The sequence below is a fragment of the Aaosphaeria arxii genome, assembly GCF_010015735.1.
Source record: "Aaosphaeria arxii CBS 175.79 unplaced genomic scaffold BU24scaffold_1, whole genome shotgun sequence".
Classification (NCBI taxonomy): domain Eukaryota; kingdom Fungi; phylum Ascomycota; class Dothideomycetes; order Pleosporales; genus Aaosphaeria; species Aaosphaeria arxii.
Genome location: NW_022983474.1, coordinates 1,225,241 through 1,238,516, shown reverse-complemented (window position 1 = coordinate 1,238,516; position 13,276 = coordinate 1,225,241). Strand labels below are relative to the sequence as shown.

At 51.7% G+C, this 13,276-nt stretch overlaps 3 protein-coding genes across 3 annotated transcripts; 2 read left to right on the top strand and 1 right to left on the bottom strand.

The window, feature by feature from the left end:
* Positions 1-469: 469 nt before the first annotated feature.
* On the top strand, positions 470-3,656 carry BU24DRAFT_339361 (uncharacterized protein; the record flags this gene model as incomplete). Its single annotated transcript, XM_033523175.1, has 2 exons — positions 470-2,908; positions 2,958-3,656. The coding sequence occupies 2 exons, from the start codon at positions 470-472 to the stop codon at positions 3,654-3,656; spliced, it is 3,138 nt and encodes a 1,045-aa protein (XP_033389129.1).
* Positions 3,657-4,401: 745 nt separating this feature from the next.
* Positions 4,402-6,657, bottom strand: BU24DRAFT_416470 (uncharacterized protein). The gene is made up of 5 exons (XM_033526459.1): positions 6,282-6,657; positions 6,112-6,186; positions 5,980-6,056; positions 5,756-5,911; positions 4,402-5,687 (listed from the first exon to the last, which is right to left on the bottom strand). The coding sequence occupies exons 1-5, from the start codon at positions 6,328-6,330 to the stop codon at positions 4,581-4,583; spliced, it is 1,464 nt and encodes a 487-aa protein (XP_033389128.1). The 5' UTR covers positions 6,331-6,657; the 3' UTR covers positions 4,402-4,580.
* A 608-nt stretch (positions 6,658-7,265) lies between these two features.
* On the top strand, positions 7,266-13,109 carry BU24DRAFT_445943 (uncharacterized protein). The gene is made up of 3 exons (XM_033530734.1): positions 7,266-10,432; positions 10,478-10,747; positions 10,800-13,109. Exons 1-3 carry the CDS (start codon positions 7,403-7,405, stop codon positions 12,873-12,875), a joined length of 5,376 nt encoding a protein of 1,791 aa, XP_033389127.1. The 5' UTR covers positions 7,266-7,402; the 3' UTR covers positions 12,876-13,109.
* Positions 13,110-13,276: the final 167 nt, after the last annotated feature.

Here is a 13,276-nt window from a genome sequence, read left to right as displayed (position 1 = left end):
AGACGTATAAGGATAGGTAGCGAACAGGCTGAGACGAAGCGAAGTGGACGGATTGCTGGGATACCTTCTCCCTGGCCTGGTTACCTTGTAGGTTTGAAGTTGCCTCCTCCTACTCGTACCTTACTACCTACCTACTGGTCACTTACCAACAAACCAACCATCCCACCCGCCCACTCACCCACTCGACCCCCAAGGCTTCTATCGCCCGGATCGGCGCCAGAGCTGAGTCTAACAACTCCGACACCTCACTTTGGGACATTAACCACCCACCGCCCACCAGGCACACGACACACTAACATTCATTCCCCTTGCCGCACGCTCATACCTTCTATTCTTTATATAGGCGCTCCTGCCGCCTCGTAACTCTGCCGCATGACCCTCACGTATGTTTCCCTGCCACCTTCGCCGCGAACCGTGTCTTATCGGTGCCGAGTTTGCTAAACGGCTTCAGTTGAAGGAAGAAGACAGCATGAACGGCCTCTCTGACTCTCAGGACCTCCTCTGGGACACTGATGCTCGTGAAGATGCCTCCTCCACCACCTCTCTCACCGAGACGTTGCCACACGACGACCACGTAAAGCCTGATGCGACCCTGAGCCTATTCGAATCCATCATCACGACATATCCGCCCATCTTTGAATCACTCCTTTCCCAGATACCCACCGCCTCGCTTCTCGATCTTTATCACACTTCTAAATATCTTCGCGACTTCTTAAAAGAATATCCCCTCGCATGGAGGACGTTATCATTTCGGCTTCCGCAGCCTGCGGTGGTGGTCGGCGTCGGAACACCAGGCAATGAGACACCGGATAACAGAGAGAGACAATCGAAAGCGTACTCCTTCGATGCACTACTGAAACAGGTCATACAACCATATGGGTCGCGTTTAACCAGTTTAGACGTCTGCAACACTGCGGTGACCGGCCTTGCGCTTTCCCAGGTGCTCCAGGCGCGAATCGGAACGCTTCAACACCTTTCCGTGCGCGGCTGCAAGAACGTATCCATCAAATATCACATAGTACCCTTCCTCGAGCCTTACATATGGAAGAACCCGGCTTGGAACCCGAAGGATCTGGCATTAAAGAGCCTCTACACATATCGGTGTCGACACCATCGCCGTCGACCATACCTACCCTCCTCTCTCTTGCGACGAGATTCCGACTCCGACCCTACGCATCAACTGATCTGTATATGCCACGATCTTGGCATCTGGACCGACACAGCATGGTGCCCAACTCCCGGTGGAAGATGTTTCAGGAGGAAGGATTACCATGCTGGCCGAGCGGGACCGCAAAATATGGCTGTCTGGGTCCCCTTCGATCGACTGTGGCGATCAAGCAACCGAATCGGGCCTATGGATGGTGGCGGGAAGAAGATAGGAGCAACGGACGGGAGACTGTGGGAGATATCCGAAACTGGTCAGGATGGCGAGCCGTTGGGACCTGGAGATGGCCACTCTAGAGGAGAAGGAAAGCATGTGCCCACGCATCTCCGAAAGAGCCACAGGATATTCATTGAAGACGTCAAATGTGCACAGTGTAACGATGTCATCACCGAGCGCTGCGAGTCCTGCAGCGTCAGAATGCACTGCATGGGATGCCGCAAGACTCTTTGCGCAAGTTGTGCATTCAATCGGCCAATCCCCAGGAAACGAGTCAAGACAAGACATTTCGCGAATCTCGCTTTTGGACCCGGCGCCAGTCTTGGAGGTCACCTAGGTCAAGCGACAGCATCGACATCGTCCCTCGACAGCCAAAGCCAGACCACACAATCTCAACAATCCACCGATCAGTTCTGGTGGGCCCCAGGAGCAACGCGCTCGCCCAATCTGATGAACGAGAATGTCCAAGATGACGATTCATCCGAGTCAGAAGACGGAGGAAACCTTCACGGTCCCATCAACCCCCTACTGAATCGCGATCCTCCCAAATTGAACATGCACTGGTGCTGCCTGGAACCCATCTTCTCTGGCGGCGGAGGGATAGCTGTTCTGGGAACTGGATTAGGCGGACGCGGCGCAGATAAAATCCGAGCCGCCCCTCTCCCTCGCACGAAAGACTTTGAGGACCCAGATTTCTCTAATCATCTTCGACCAGTCGACTATGTACGAGAATTGAAGAACAATGGCTTGTATGAATATGTACTTGGCGAGGACGTGGATATCTTATCCTACCTGAAACAAGATAGCTTGGACTTACAAGCTGAGACATGCCCACGAGGACTTTGTCAAGATTGTTACCGAAGTTTCCGATGGAAAGTGTCTTGCCGGCATTGCAAGACATCTTTGTGCAAGGAGCACGACTTCAGAGGATTGAAGTTTCGTAAGTGCGGTTATAGAGACATGCACACTGAGCGTGAGTATGCTCGAACCCACAACGAGACGCCTCAGCTGGTCATTCCTGAATTCAACACAAGGAAGGCTCTCCAAGGGGATCCAGAGCAAACGCCTACCACCCTTACGACCTCACAATCTACGTTGGAACCGTCAACCACTGGCCCAGCCACGCCCGACGGTGGCCCTATGTCTCAGTCGCAGGTTCTAGCTAATCTGATGCAATCAACTGCCGTCGATATGTCTGCTTCGACGTCACAGAGCTCGCACCTGTCGAACTCCGACCCATTCGCGCAATCGGCACTTCCATATTTACCCATCAGCTCATCAAGACCTCGCTCGTTCAGTGCTTCAGGAGTCCGGAGTCGCAATTCGGGATCCTGGACGCATGGCCTTCGCGGTCAAGTCAGTACTATTTCCAATCCGTTGCCGCTACCCTGTAATCCACGCCATCCCGTGCAATGGGAGGGCTGTGGAGCTTACTTCTGCCAAAGTGCTCGTCCCGTCGGAGACCACAGAACACAGTGCCCAGCTCATTTGAAGGAGTGCACGGAATGTGCTGTTCTTGTTTGCGATGTAAGTTGACACTCTCGACTGTCTTGTACTTTACTGATATGATGTTTAGGCCTGCACAATGAACAATCCATCGTGCACGTGCACTTTCTGTACAATCAACTATCACTGTCCATACTGCGCTCGTAAGAAAGAAGTTAGGGCACAGTGTCGGTTCGAGGAAGAGCAGAGAGAAAAAGAAGCCGAGCAACTCCGAGTGAAAGAGCGTATGGAGAAAGAGAAACAAGATCGAGGAAAAGCCGATTATGTCGCTGGCGCAGCGTTCGAGTTTTGGGAACTGATGGGCCTACCAAACGAGGGGCTAGTGGAGCAAGGGGAACGAACAGATGCGGTGGATCTACCAGCTCCAAGCCCAGACAGCATCACGGTGACTACGGAGTTTGGTGTCCACGAAGAGCCGAACAACTTCACTGTCATCTCAGCTGGACTGCCATCACCCTCAGCAACTTCTACCGAACAAGAGAGCATGGAAGAGACCACTGATGCAGAACTCGAAGATGGCCCCTCCGCGCAATGGGGCACTGCACCCAGCGATCTCGGCGCCGCTCTTCTCATATTATCGGACGTCGTGACCGCCTTCGAAGAAGCAACTGGGGCCGGCAATGCAGGAGACGCCGAGGGCGACGATGCCAGTTCCGAGGAGGACAACGACGATGACGCAGAGAGCTCCGTCATCGACGAGTTCATCGAAGACGAGATCATCGACGACGGAGCGCTGACCCCAACCACCACCACGGGTCACACTTCATGAAAGGACGGGAAATTAAATTTGGTGGTATTGATATCCAGACTGGCACATTTGCAATCGCCTGTCACCAAACTTCTAGTTAGCGGAAACCTTCCGCAGAACGGCGCAGAATTGAGTTTTCTTTTGGGCATTTCCAATCACCCTTTTCAAATCATCATCATCCTACGAGTGCATCATTATGGTCGCCGCACCATCATCAGGTATCGATAGGTCTTGCGTTCGATCTTAGTTTTCATGCCTCATTTTAGCCATCCCCCCATGTAGTAGAAATCATCGAAGCTTTTTTCCCTAGGCAGGCGAGAGGAAGGAAAGGACGTTTTCGAGTTCCCCTACACATTCATGTACGTTTTGAGCGATCTAAGAACAACCCAACACCCGAGGCATTCATCGTCTATATAGTTATCATCAGGGTCCACACGAACGACCCGTCCTTTTACTTCTTGCATCGTTGCCGTTGTCGTGTTTGAAAATGTGTTTGGCGTGAGCGTGTGCGTGATTTTTGAGACTTGAGACTTTGTATGAGCGTGATTTTACTATCCCTACTTTCTACCGTCTCTTCTTTTCTGCATGGGAGTTGAAGGACAGGATTGGCGTCACGTATAGCACGCGGTAGGCAGGCACATGGGATGCTGATATTGAGTTCGGGGGAGGGACATGGGAACTGGTATGAGGAAGTGGAAGCAACATGGGGAGCATACGTTCGCGAGTCGAGACAGCAACGGGAGAAGAATGGCGGTATGTCTAGATACCTAGATAGAAAAGCATGTTTTTCATCTTCATTCCTACGGGTGGGTCTTCATGTTCCAAAACGACTCTTTGGATGTTGATATACTCCAGATACGCTGGATTGCTGCAAAATCGAACATACCGCGACAAACCCCATGAATCTATTGAACAAAAAGGTACCCCAATTCCTCTGTAGCGACTCTAATCCACATGATCATCCGGCAACTCCTCAATCCTACCCGACCGATACGCCTGCTCGACCGGATTCTGCACATTCATGACGCCCGTCGCCTTGAGCCGCTCAAACAGCACAAACAGCCTCTCCGCCTCGCGCTCCTTCTCCTCCTCCGTCATAGGCTCGCTGTCATCGGGCTCCTCCGCGTCGAGCCGCTGTCCCGTGATGGGGTTAATCGGCACGGCGTCGGCATCGCCATCCGCGTCGCCATTACCGCCGCCCATGGCACTGGCCTCCATTGCGTTCTCCGGCATCTGGATGTTATTCGACAGCAGGAACCCGGACGCGAAGCCGTACCCGACGTTCTGGACGAACTTGGTAGCGTCCTTGCCGGAGAGCTCGAACATCATTGCTGAGATGGAGCTGCGGAGGCTGGGGGTGAGTGCGGAGGTGGAGAGGCGGAGCAGGCGCGCGGAGAGGGTGTCCGACTTGCCGAGGGGCCGGCTGCGTTCCTGGTCGGTGGGGAGGAGGAGCCACTCCATGTACTTCTTGACGTTGTCGGGGGCGATCTCGTAGATGCGGCGGATGAGGGTGAGGACCGGGGCGATGGTGGTGTCGAGTTCGGACTCGGTGTACGCGACGATGGCGTTGTCGAGGATGTCGATGAGTTGCTCGGCGTTGCATTTGGAGTCGAATTTGGGAAACACGGCGTTCATGCCGAGGAATTTGAGTTGTTGGCCTTTTTTGTCTTCCAGGTCGAGGTTGATGAGTGCGTTGACGAGGTAGTTTACTGGGGGTTTGAGGGGCGGGCTGGGGATCGCGCGCCGCACGAGGATCTTGAAGATGTTGGGGATGGATTTGGAGAAGTGCTCGCTGAGGTCTGGGTAGAAGTGGGTTATGTTGAAGAGGAGTTTGAGGGTCTCGGAGAGCGCCATGAGTTCCATGGGTTGTGTGTGGTGCTGGGAGAGGCGTCGGACGGACTTGGAGTATCGCTTTGCGTGTCGGTGGAGCGCCGTGTTGATGCTGTCGGCGAGTTGGTGCTGGTCGACGAGGAGGGAGTAGTCGAGGTCGGTGTCGTAGGTCATGAGGAAGAGGATACGGGAGATCAAGAACTCGTCGTCCATGGATTCGCTCTGTGGTAGGTGTTAGTGGATGTTTTGTACAATCTAAGAGTAGATGTATGATTCCTGTCTTTCCATACCTTCATCTTCTCTGCCGCCTTTGGTCCATATCCTAGGTTGACCAGTATCTGGCGGGTGTGTGGTTGCAGGAGGAGGGCATTTGCCATGCATCGTAGAGCTTCTTGTGAGACTTCATCGTCGTCGCGCTCGGCGTAGGTCGATAATGTCCGTAGGCCCTGTACCACAAAATCAACATCTATCGAGCGCCTCGACGTATACGGAGAACTGGGTGCATGCGACGTACATCTTCTGTGAATATGGGGTCGGCGTTCTCCGCGGCTCGGCCATGGACTTTGAGCTCCAACAGTAGTTGTTTTTGGTCTGTAGAGGATTGTGAGAACGTGTACTTCCTCTTGAATGGGCTATATGCACTTACGCAGGGTAGATAGCTTAGGGGTTTCTATATCCCTTTTCAGCTTGGCGAGTAAGTCGTTCACCTGCTCAAGCTTAGCTACGCGGGGGAAAAGTCAGTAAATCTATCGTTGCGCAGTGCAATGCAATGCGGCGAGACGTTCTGCGGAGAGAGTGTATGGGCGGGGCGCGCACCTTTGCCTGAGGCAGTCGCCGAGGAGCCCGTCTTGAACTTGGAGAGCATGGTTCAGGAGGGCGTAATGAGCGCAAAGGGGTCGGGGTCTTGTCGTGGGAGGGTTCTCGCGCCTGGAGGCTGGAGGACGACCGAAAGATGTGATTGACTATCAAAGCGTGTCGCCTGTCGACGGAGGTGGATGGCGATCGCTGAACCCCGCAATAATCAGATAGTAGTACGAGTACATACAAGGCGAGGGTCTTGCGCAAATGCGCACGCGCAAGTGGGCATGCCTTCAGCCCGGCGCATCGGCCCGTATTATGAAAAATGGCATGGCATGATGGAGATGGAAGTTATTGCAATATTGTTGAGGGATCTGGCGATTTCCAGTTGTACGGTAGTTAGTATTGTGTAGTGGTTCACCAGAGTGCGTGATGCATGGTAGAGGGGACGGTCCAACCCTGTCATGTATGGGATGCATCTATGCCCTTTCAGGTCACAAACATGATGGAGAACTGCACTCGCCGATGATGTTTCTTATTGATAATGATTCCTACCGTCATAGTGTGAGGTGTTACGCTAGTATCTTTAACATTGTCGTCAATAATATATATGGATTTTGTCCGAAGCGATGCGATTGTGTTGTACTACCAATGTCTTGATTAACAGGTATGTAGTAGGAGTCCTTTGACGAACTAGTAGATTTGGACTCGTAGGAAATGGGCTAGGAAGTACTCCGTAGTAGTGATGCTTATAGGAAGTATACAATTACGGAGTACATGGATATGAATAAATAATGATACTCCCGTATATGTCAAGATGGATCGTTGATACTCGTACTCGTAGGGCTATGACTACATTAGGTTAGTAGACAAGAGTTAAAGTGGTGCTCCTTCCGCGTCGCGAGCGTGTGAACGTGCCCGTGTCTGCGTCCGTGCACCTTCCCCAACAACCGCGACATCTTTTGCTGTAGAAGGAGCGATTGAGAGAGTCAACTCCATATCAAATGCTCGTGGCGATCTTCATACCCCTACCACTTGCTGCTCCCTTGCTATCACTCACCTGCAATGCGAGTTCGTTCTCTCACTTAACCACCTCACGTTTTTGTTCTGTTCTTTTGTAGTTTCTTTCAAGCATAGCCATGGTGTTTTCCAAGTTTGAGTCCCTTTCTGTTCGCCCACCAACTCCCCCGAAAGATATCAACGAAGCTATCAACCTCGACCAAGACATTCAAGAGACTCTGGAATTCTTGAACGACCCTTTCGCATCCTCAAAGCCTTCCACCAAGGACTTACTCTCGAAACCAATCCTGAGCACTCCAGAGCAATCCCCCTCCTCAGACATCGACGACCCATCCTCCACCGGTAGCCGGACGAAGAAAGTCAACTTCGAGATCCCGTCATGTAACGCGCCTTCCTCCAGCTTGAAAGCTCACCCGTGGACTCCACTTCGTAGCTCACCTTTACGACCCCTCCCTCAGACGCGCGTAACGAGGCCGCTGAAATCCATCCTCAAGCCGAGCGACCAGATCTCCACACCCCCTCCTATCCACGACAGCACCGCCGCTCACAAGCACCAATCTCTCGCCGAGATGTTGGAATCGATAGTGAAATCGCTCGCGCAAGGATCGAGAGCTTCCAAGCTCGATGCGTACATCACATTGTTGAAGACCATGGCGGCATATGATAAGATCCCAGACATACAGGCAATGATCGACAAGATGCCCCTTCTTTGCGACTACATAGAAAGAGATATGCAAGCCGTTGGTATAAGTGGTTCGGGCTCGGATTCACAGCTCATCGGACAAGCAATCAAACTGCTTATGGCACTGGTCAGGATACCGGAATTGAGGACGGCAATGACCGATGATTTCGGCTCACGGGTCGTTGACCGTATCATAAAGGTGGCCGAGGATGCCAACATGCCAAAGGCCATAATAAACGTGCACCTCGCCCTTCTCATGCAGCAGAATTTCCGGCCTAAGACGATGACCATCACCCGGACAGAGAGGATCCTCGATATTCTGGACTCAATACACGATCGAGTGACTGGGTACTCGGTACAGGCCTACCGTATACGGATATACCGTAAAATCATCCAGCAAAGGCCGGAAGTAATGATCAAACACACGGAAAGGTGGTTGAAGCATGTGATAAAAGCCATGCTCGCCAACCAGAAGGACATCCATCAAAGCGCCTTGGACATGGCCATCACCGCTGTACGGACCATTGGACATGAGCGCACAGTGACCAAGTCTGTTCTCGCCATCATGAATCGCATCAAAAGTGATGGAAACACTTTTGGAGCACTCCTTGCCCAGCAATTGGAGACCATGCTGAACACCGAGTCCGCGGCGCTAGTCCCTCAAATATGGGGTGTTTTGACAGCATTTCTGCGGGATTCGCTTCAAGAAAACAGTTTCGCGGCAATCGGCAAGTGGTTGAAGGTGCTCGAGAAATTCTTTTGCTCCGAAAATGAGTCCGTGAAAGCGCATTCCAACGTAGCAGCCAACTTTCTGGTTTATGCGGTTAACATCACACATACCACGACTGTTATCTGGTCAAAGATGTTCTTCAACATTTCACAGCATCGACTGAAACAACCCGGACAAAGCCGAAAATCGGAAACCGATACTGCTACGTCTGGCTATCTTACTTTGCTCTATTATGCCCTTCGCCCTACTGCGTCCCATGCCCAACTGGATCGATACTGGACAGAATACGTCGCGGACTTCTGGAGGCCGCTTATACAATCATCACCGAAGCATGCCATCGCTGCCTGTCGACTCGTTTCTGCACTGTTCAACGGGTCCCGGAAACCTTGGAATGAACAGCGAGCATTGGAGCTGAAGCCACAACTATTGATTCAACGTGAAGAGCTCCCGTTGTTAGATCCAAAGTGGGTGCGAAAGTCTTTGTCTACGATCCTCGAGTTCATTCAAATCCTGCTAGACGCAACCCCCTGGCAAGCGGACGTTGGAGGGGATGAGCCTGTGAAGACGATGTGGATCAGTCTCCTGAATTCCCTGGTCGAGGCAGGTAGCAAAGAGATCATGGCAACGGCCGAGACAAGGGATGCTGTGGCTCACATTGTTAACATGCTGCGTCGGATGTGGGATAAGCATACCGCTGAACTTGCCCTTCCGCAACAAAAGGAGAACAGCTGGGCAGGCAAGTTCTGTTTTCTGCTCGAAACTGTTGTTGAAAAGCTTGGAGCTATGCAGTTCTCGGATAAATGTCTAACAAGAAATGGTCATGACGAGTTCGAGGTAGCATCTACGCCATCCCATCGGTCTCGACAGAACGGACAGCGTATCTCGCCACTTCTATATTTCGTCGACCTCTTAGTGAGCAGATCTGAGGGCCGACTGTCTGATGCCGTACGCCTTCGCATTATCCAAATCGCACTCGATCCTTGCTATCATGCACAGAATACTCGATTCGGCAAGCTGGAGCTTCTGCGAGACTGCTCCGCATCAGCTGGTACCACCTCGAAAAATGCCGTCACATCTACTTTCTGGGGGCAGATCGCGTCTATGACAAGAGCCTGTATTCAAGAACACCCATCTGATTCCAATGAGCGCCAGTCGAGACAACTAGGGAAAGAGTATGAGATGGTAGTGGAAATTCTGGCGCTAGGTCATGCACACCTTTTTGATGCTCAATTGGGCCGAGAGCTTCTCAGCACGTTTGTGGAGACTGTCCGCCGAGAGGCTGGCGACGGTGCCGTCGTTCTAGCAGTCGTGGAAAAGGTCTCCGAAAACGTGCTATTGAAGATCAGTCCGGAAGATCGTCGCTCTTGTCTACCCTATGCCTCAATACTCTTGAACAACCTACCGAAGAATACCATTCGCCGTGTACTTGACCAAGGACGACAGAATTTGTATCCGTCTTCGCCTGCTCCCACACGATCCCAGGAATTCGACCCCTACAACCATTTCTACACCGCCATCAATTCAATCATTTCAGCCGCCTACCAGAATCTGGATCTCAAAGACACGGAGACCACAAAGGAGTTCATCACGGCTCTGATGACATCGATTCAGCAAAGTCCCAGTTTCTTGATCGCGGTCTACCTGCGCAAGATTCAGCAAACCCTCAAGCTTTGGATTGAAGATCCCGAACGTAAACTACAGAGCAAAAAGCAATCGGCGAAGGTGCTACATAACGAGGTAAGTTATTCACACATATTCTAGACATCTGTTAATCATCTCTAGATCCTCAAGCTCTGGCAGACTGTCTGCGACACCATCAAGAAGCTTCCTCGCAAGGACAGTAGTATCCTAGTAACACTTGAACCCTTGATCAGCGCTGGATTCCTGAGTCGACGGCGCAGCATTGTCAACATCTCCATTGAGACCTGGAACGATACGTTTGGAAAGGAGGAAAACCTTCGTTATCCATCTCGGCTTGAGGGGGCATTGAGACGGTTGCATCGTACAGTGGACTTGGTTTTGCCTTCTCTAGATGTCGACAAGACAGATGAAGTAAGTTGAAGGTACGAGGCGATAAATTTACATAACACTAACACATATTCAGGGCAGCCAAGCCTCATTCTACGAGTCGGAGGACGAGGAAGCTACGACTCCACATTTACCATCGAAAGCTCACATCAAAGACTCGGCCCACCGCGTGCGCAAGTCCGGTAGAAAGTCTCGATCTAAATCGAAATCGCGCTCCCCTGCGGTCCCTCCTAGCGATGAACATAAATCCCGACGGACGCCAAAGGTTCGCCTGCGCCATGAGAATTCCCAAATCACGTTTGAGCCGATTGTGTCGTCACCTTCCAATCCTTTCCAGCAGGAGTCTCAATTGTTGACCGACCGACAGAAAGAGATGATTGCTCGACAACGAGCCACTGGCAATCTCTTCTCGGACATTGGTGTTGTACCAAGCTCCCAATCGGAAGTGCAAACGTCAAGCCAGCCTTCTGAAGGTTTGTTCTCGGATGCTTTAACCTCTGAAGATCTGCCAGAAGACGGATTCCGCACACCTGTAGCTGCTCTGGCTGCCATGGGCCCTATGGATGCGTACCTAGGCTCTTCACCGACTCCCCATGCCCGCAATCGACATTCTCAGGTTCGCAGTGACACAACCAGTGTGGCCACTCCAACAGCATCAAGGACTATGCACGTTGCAGACAGCTTAGCTGAGCTTGGTTCATCTCCACCTCAATTTGAACGAGATAATGGCGTCAATAGCTATGCATCGAACAATGACGATGTGGCAACCGAACTCGCAACGGACAGTTTTGAACAAGCTCAGAAGAAAAAGCCGTCATCGTCTTTTGAAGAAGGGACTACCATCGAAGACGATGTTGATCTGCCGGCTAATGCTATGGAAGCACAGGCAGAGCTCGTTGATGACGCACCGCCTGAATCGACATTTGAGGATGACAACATTGAGATAGCAAGCTCGACAAGCTCAACTATGGAATTGCAACTAAATGCCCAGTTGAATGAAGAGATCAAAGCTCACACAAGTTTCAGCACTAGAGGATCTGCCCCTGAAGACACCCAAGAAGACCCAAGCCTCTATGCAGACGCACGTTCTCAAAAACAAATCCCAGGGAAAGGCAAACGGACGCGCAAGAACAAAGGAACAAACGCTTCCTCCCAAGACCAATCAAGCATGAGCGTCATAGAAAATTTATCTACAGAAACACGCGACAAGAGGTCTACACCAAAGCACAACTCTCAGGTTCAAACGATCCGCCGCTCTTCGCGACATTCCAACACTCCTAGTCCTTCCAAGACTCCCAATAGCAAGAAGCGCAAGCAATCTCCCATGGAAACCACACCGGCAAGAAATAAGAGCCGACGGACCAGAAAGCAAGAATCTGCTATGAAGGCCAAGGTTGAAACGGAAGTGATGGACGATATTGAGGAATTCGAAGATGATTGTATTACTGTTGCATCTCCCGACCCCGCAGAACTGGCTCCCCGGAGAACTTCCCAGCGCACGTCAAAGAGCCCTGCTACCAAGAGCCCTGCTACCAAGAGCCCTGCTGTCAAGAGCCCTGCTGTCAAGAGCCCTGCTGTCAAGAGCCCTGCTGTCAAGAGCCCTGCTATCAAGAGCCAAATCACGATACCAGAAACCAGCCGCAAACGATCGCTCCGTCGTTCCGCATCAACGCTCAGCCAGGTGGAATCCGTCAACGACGACGAGATTCTCGACGATACGCCCGTAGCTAAACGGACACGCACAAGCAAAGACCAGGATGCCAGTGGCGCTAGGTCGACGTCGCGCCTAAGTCACGTCCAAGTCACACCCAGGATATCTCAATCCTCACCTTCATCTGTACCCGAGACCGAAATTTCCAAGGACAACAGCTCCATTCCATCACAGCAACGGGACCAAACACCGCCAGCGAAGACCGAACATCTCGACGTGGCCGCATCGCAACCATCCCAGGCAGAGTCAGCCACCCCCAGCCAGTCCTTCACTTCGCGCGTCATCAGCACGCCCCGAAGCATCATGGCCCGCGTCAGGAAGATGATCGTGGACTGCAAAGACCTCGTCCTAGGCAGAGAGGAAGAACGCGAGATGGACGACCTGCTCTTCGACCTTCGCACGCATGTTCATGCCGCAGGGGCACGGGGCAGAGTCGACTAAAGGAAGGAAGGAAATGGGGCTTGCCACTGCCGAAAACACATTCGTTAGTACCCAGGAACACATTCCTCTTACGAGCGAAGCAATGTCTACCGTACTTAGACGCTGAACAATAAGTGCTGTAGCGTGGCGTGGCGTGTGCTGGACTTAAGGTTTAGGACGTATTATACTGTCTGTATGTATACGTGCGTCTGTTTATCATTTATGTATGTAGATTAGTAGATAGATGAAATACCCAGAGCATATCAGTTGAATTATGACGTTTTGAACCTTGAGTACAGTGATAAGTTCCGTCGTCTACGTTGAGTGATGTGCAACCCCTTCTGTCCTTCGGCCATCAAGACAATTCATAAAAATGAGCACCTGGTCCATTCAAAGAAGGTGCATTCAAACATTCATTTTTC

What these genes read in the sequence shown, in the direction of transcription:
- BU24DRAFT_445943 (XM_033530734.1), top strand. Translation starts at nt 7,403, where the DNA reads ATGGTGTTTTCCAAGTTTGAGTCCCTTTCTGTTCGCCCACCAACTCCC. An exon ending in CGAAGGTGCTACATAACGAG is followed by an intron (nt 10,433 to 10,477) that starts GTAAGTTATTCA and finishes AATCATCTCTAG; the next exon opens with ATCCTCAAGCTCTGGCAGAC. An exon ending in ATGTCGACAAGACAGATGAA is followed by an intron (nt 10,748 to 10,799) that starts GTAAGTTGAAGG and finishes ACACATATTCAG; the next exon opens with GGCAGCCAAGCCTCATTCTA.
- BU24DRAFT_416470 (XM_033526459.1), bottom strand. Translation starts at nt 6,330, where the DNA reads ATGCTCTCCAAGTTCAAGACGGGCTCCTCGGCGACTGCCTCAGGCAAA. An exon ending in CCCTAAGCTATCTACCCTGC is followed by an intron (nt 6,057 to 6,111) that starts GTAAGTGCATAT and finishes AATCCTCTACAG; the next exon opens with ACCAAAAACAACTACTGTTG. An exon ending in AGGCGGCAGAGAAGATGAAG is followed by an intron (nt 5,688 to 5,755) that starts GTATGGAAAGAC and finishes CACCTACCACAG; the next exon opens with AGCGAATCCATGGACGACGA.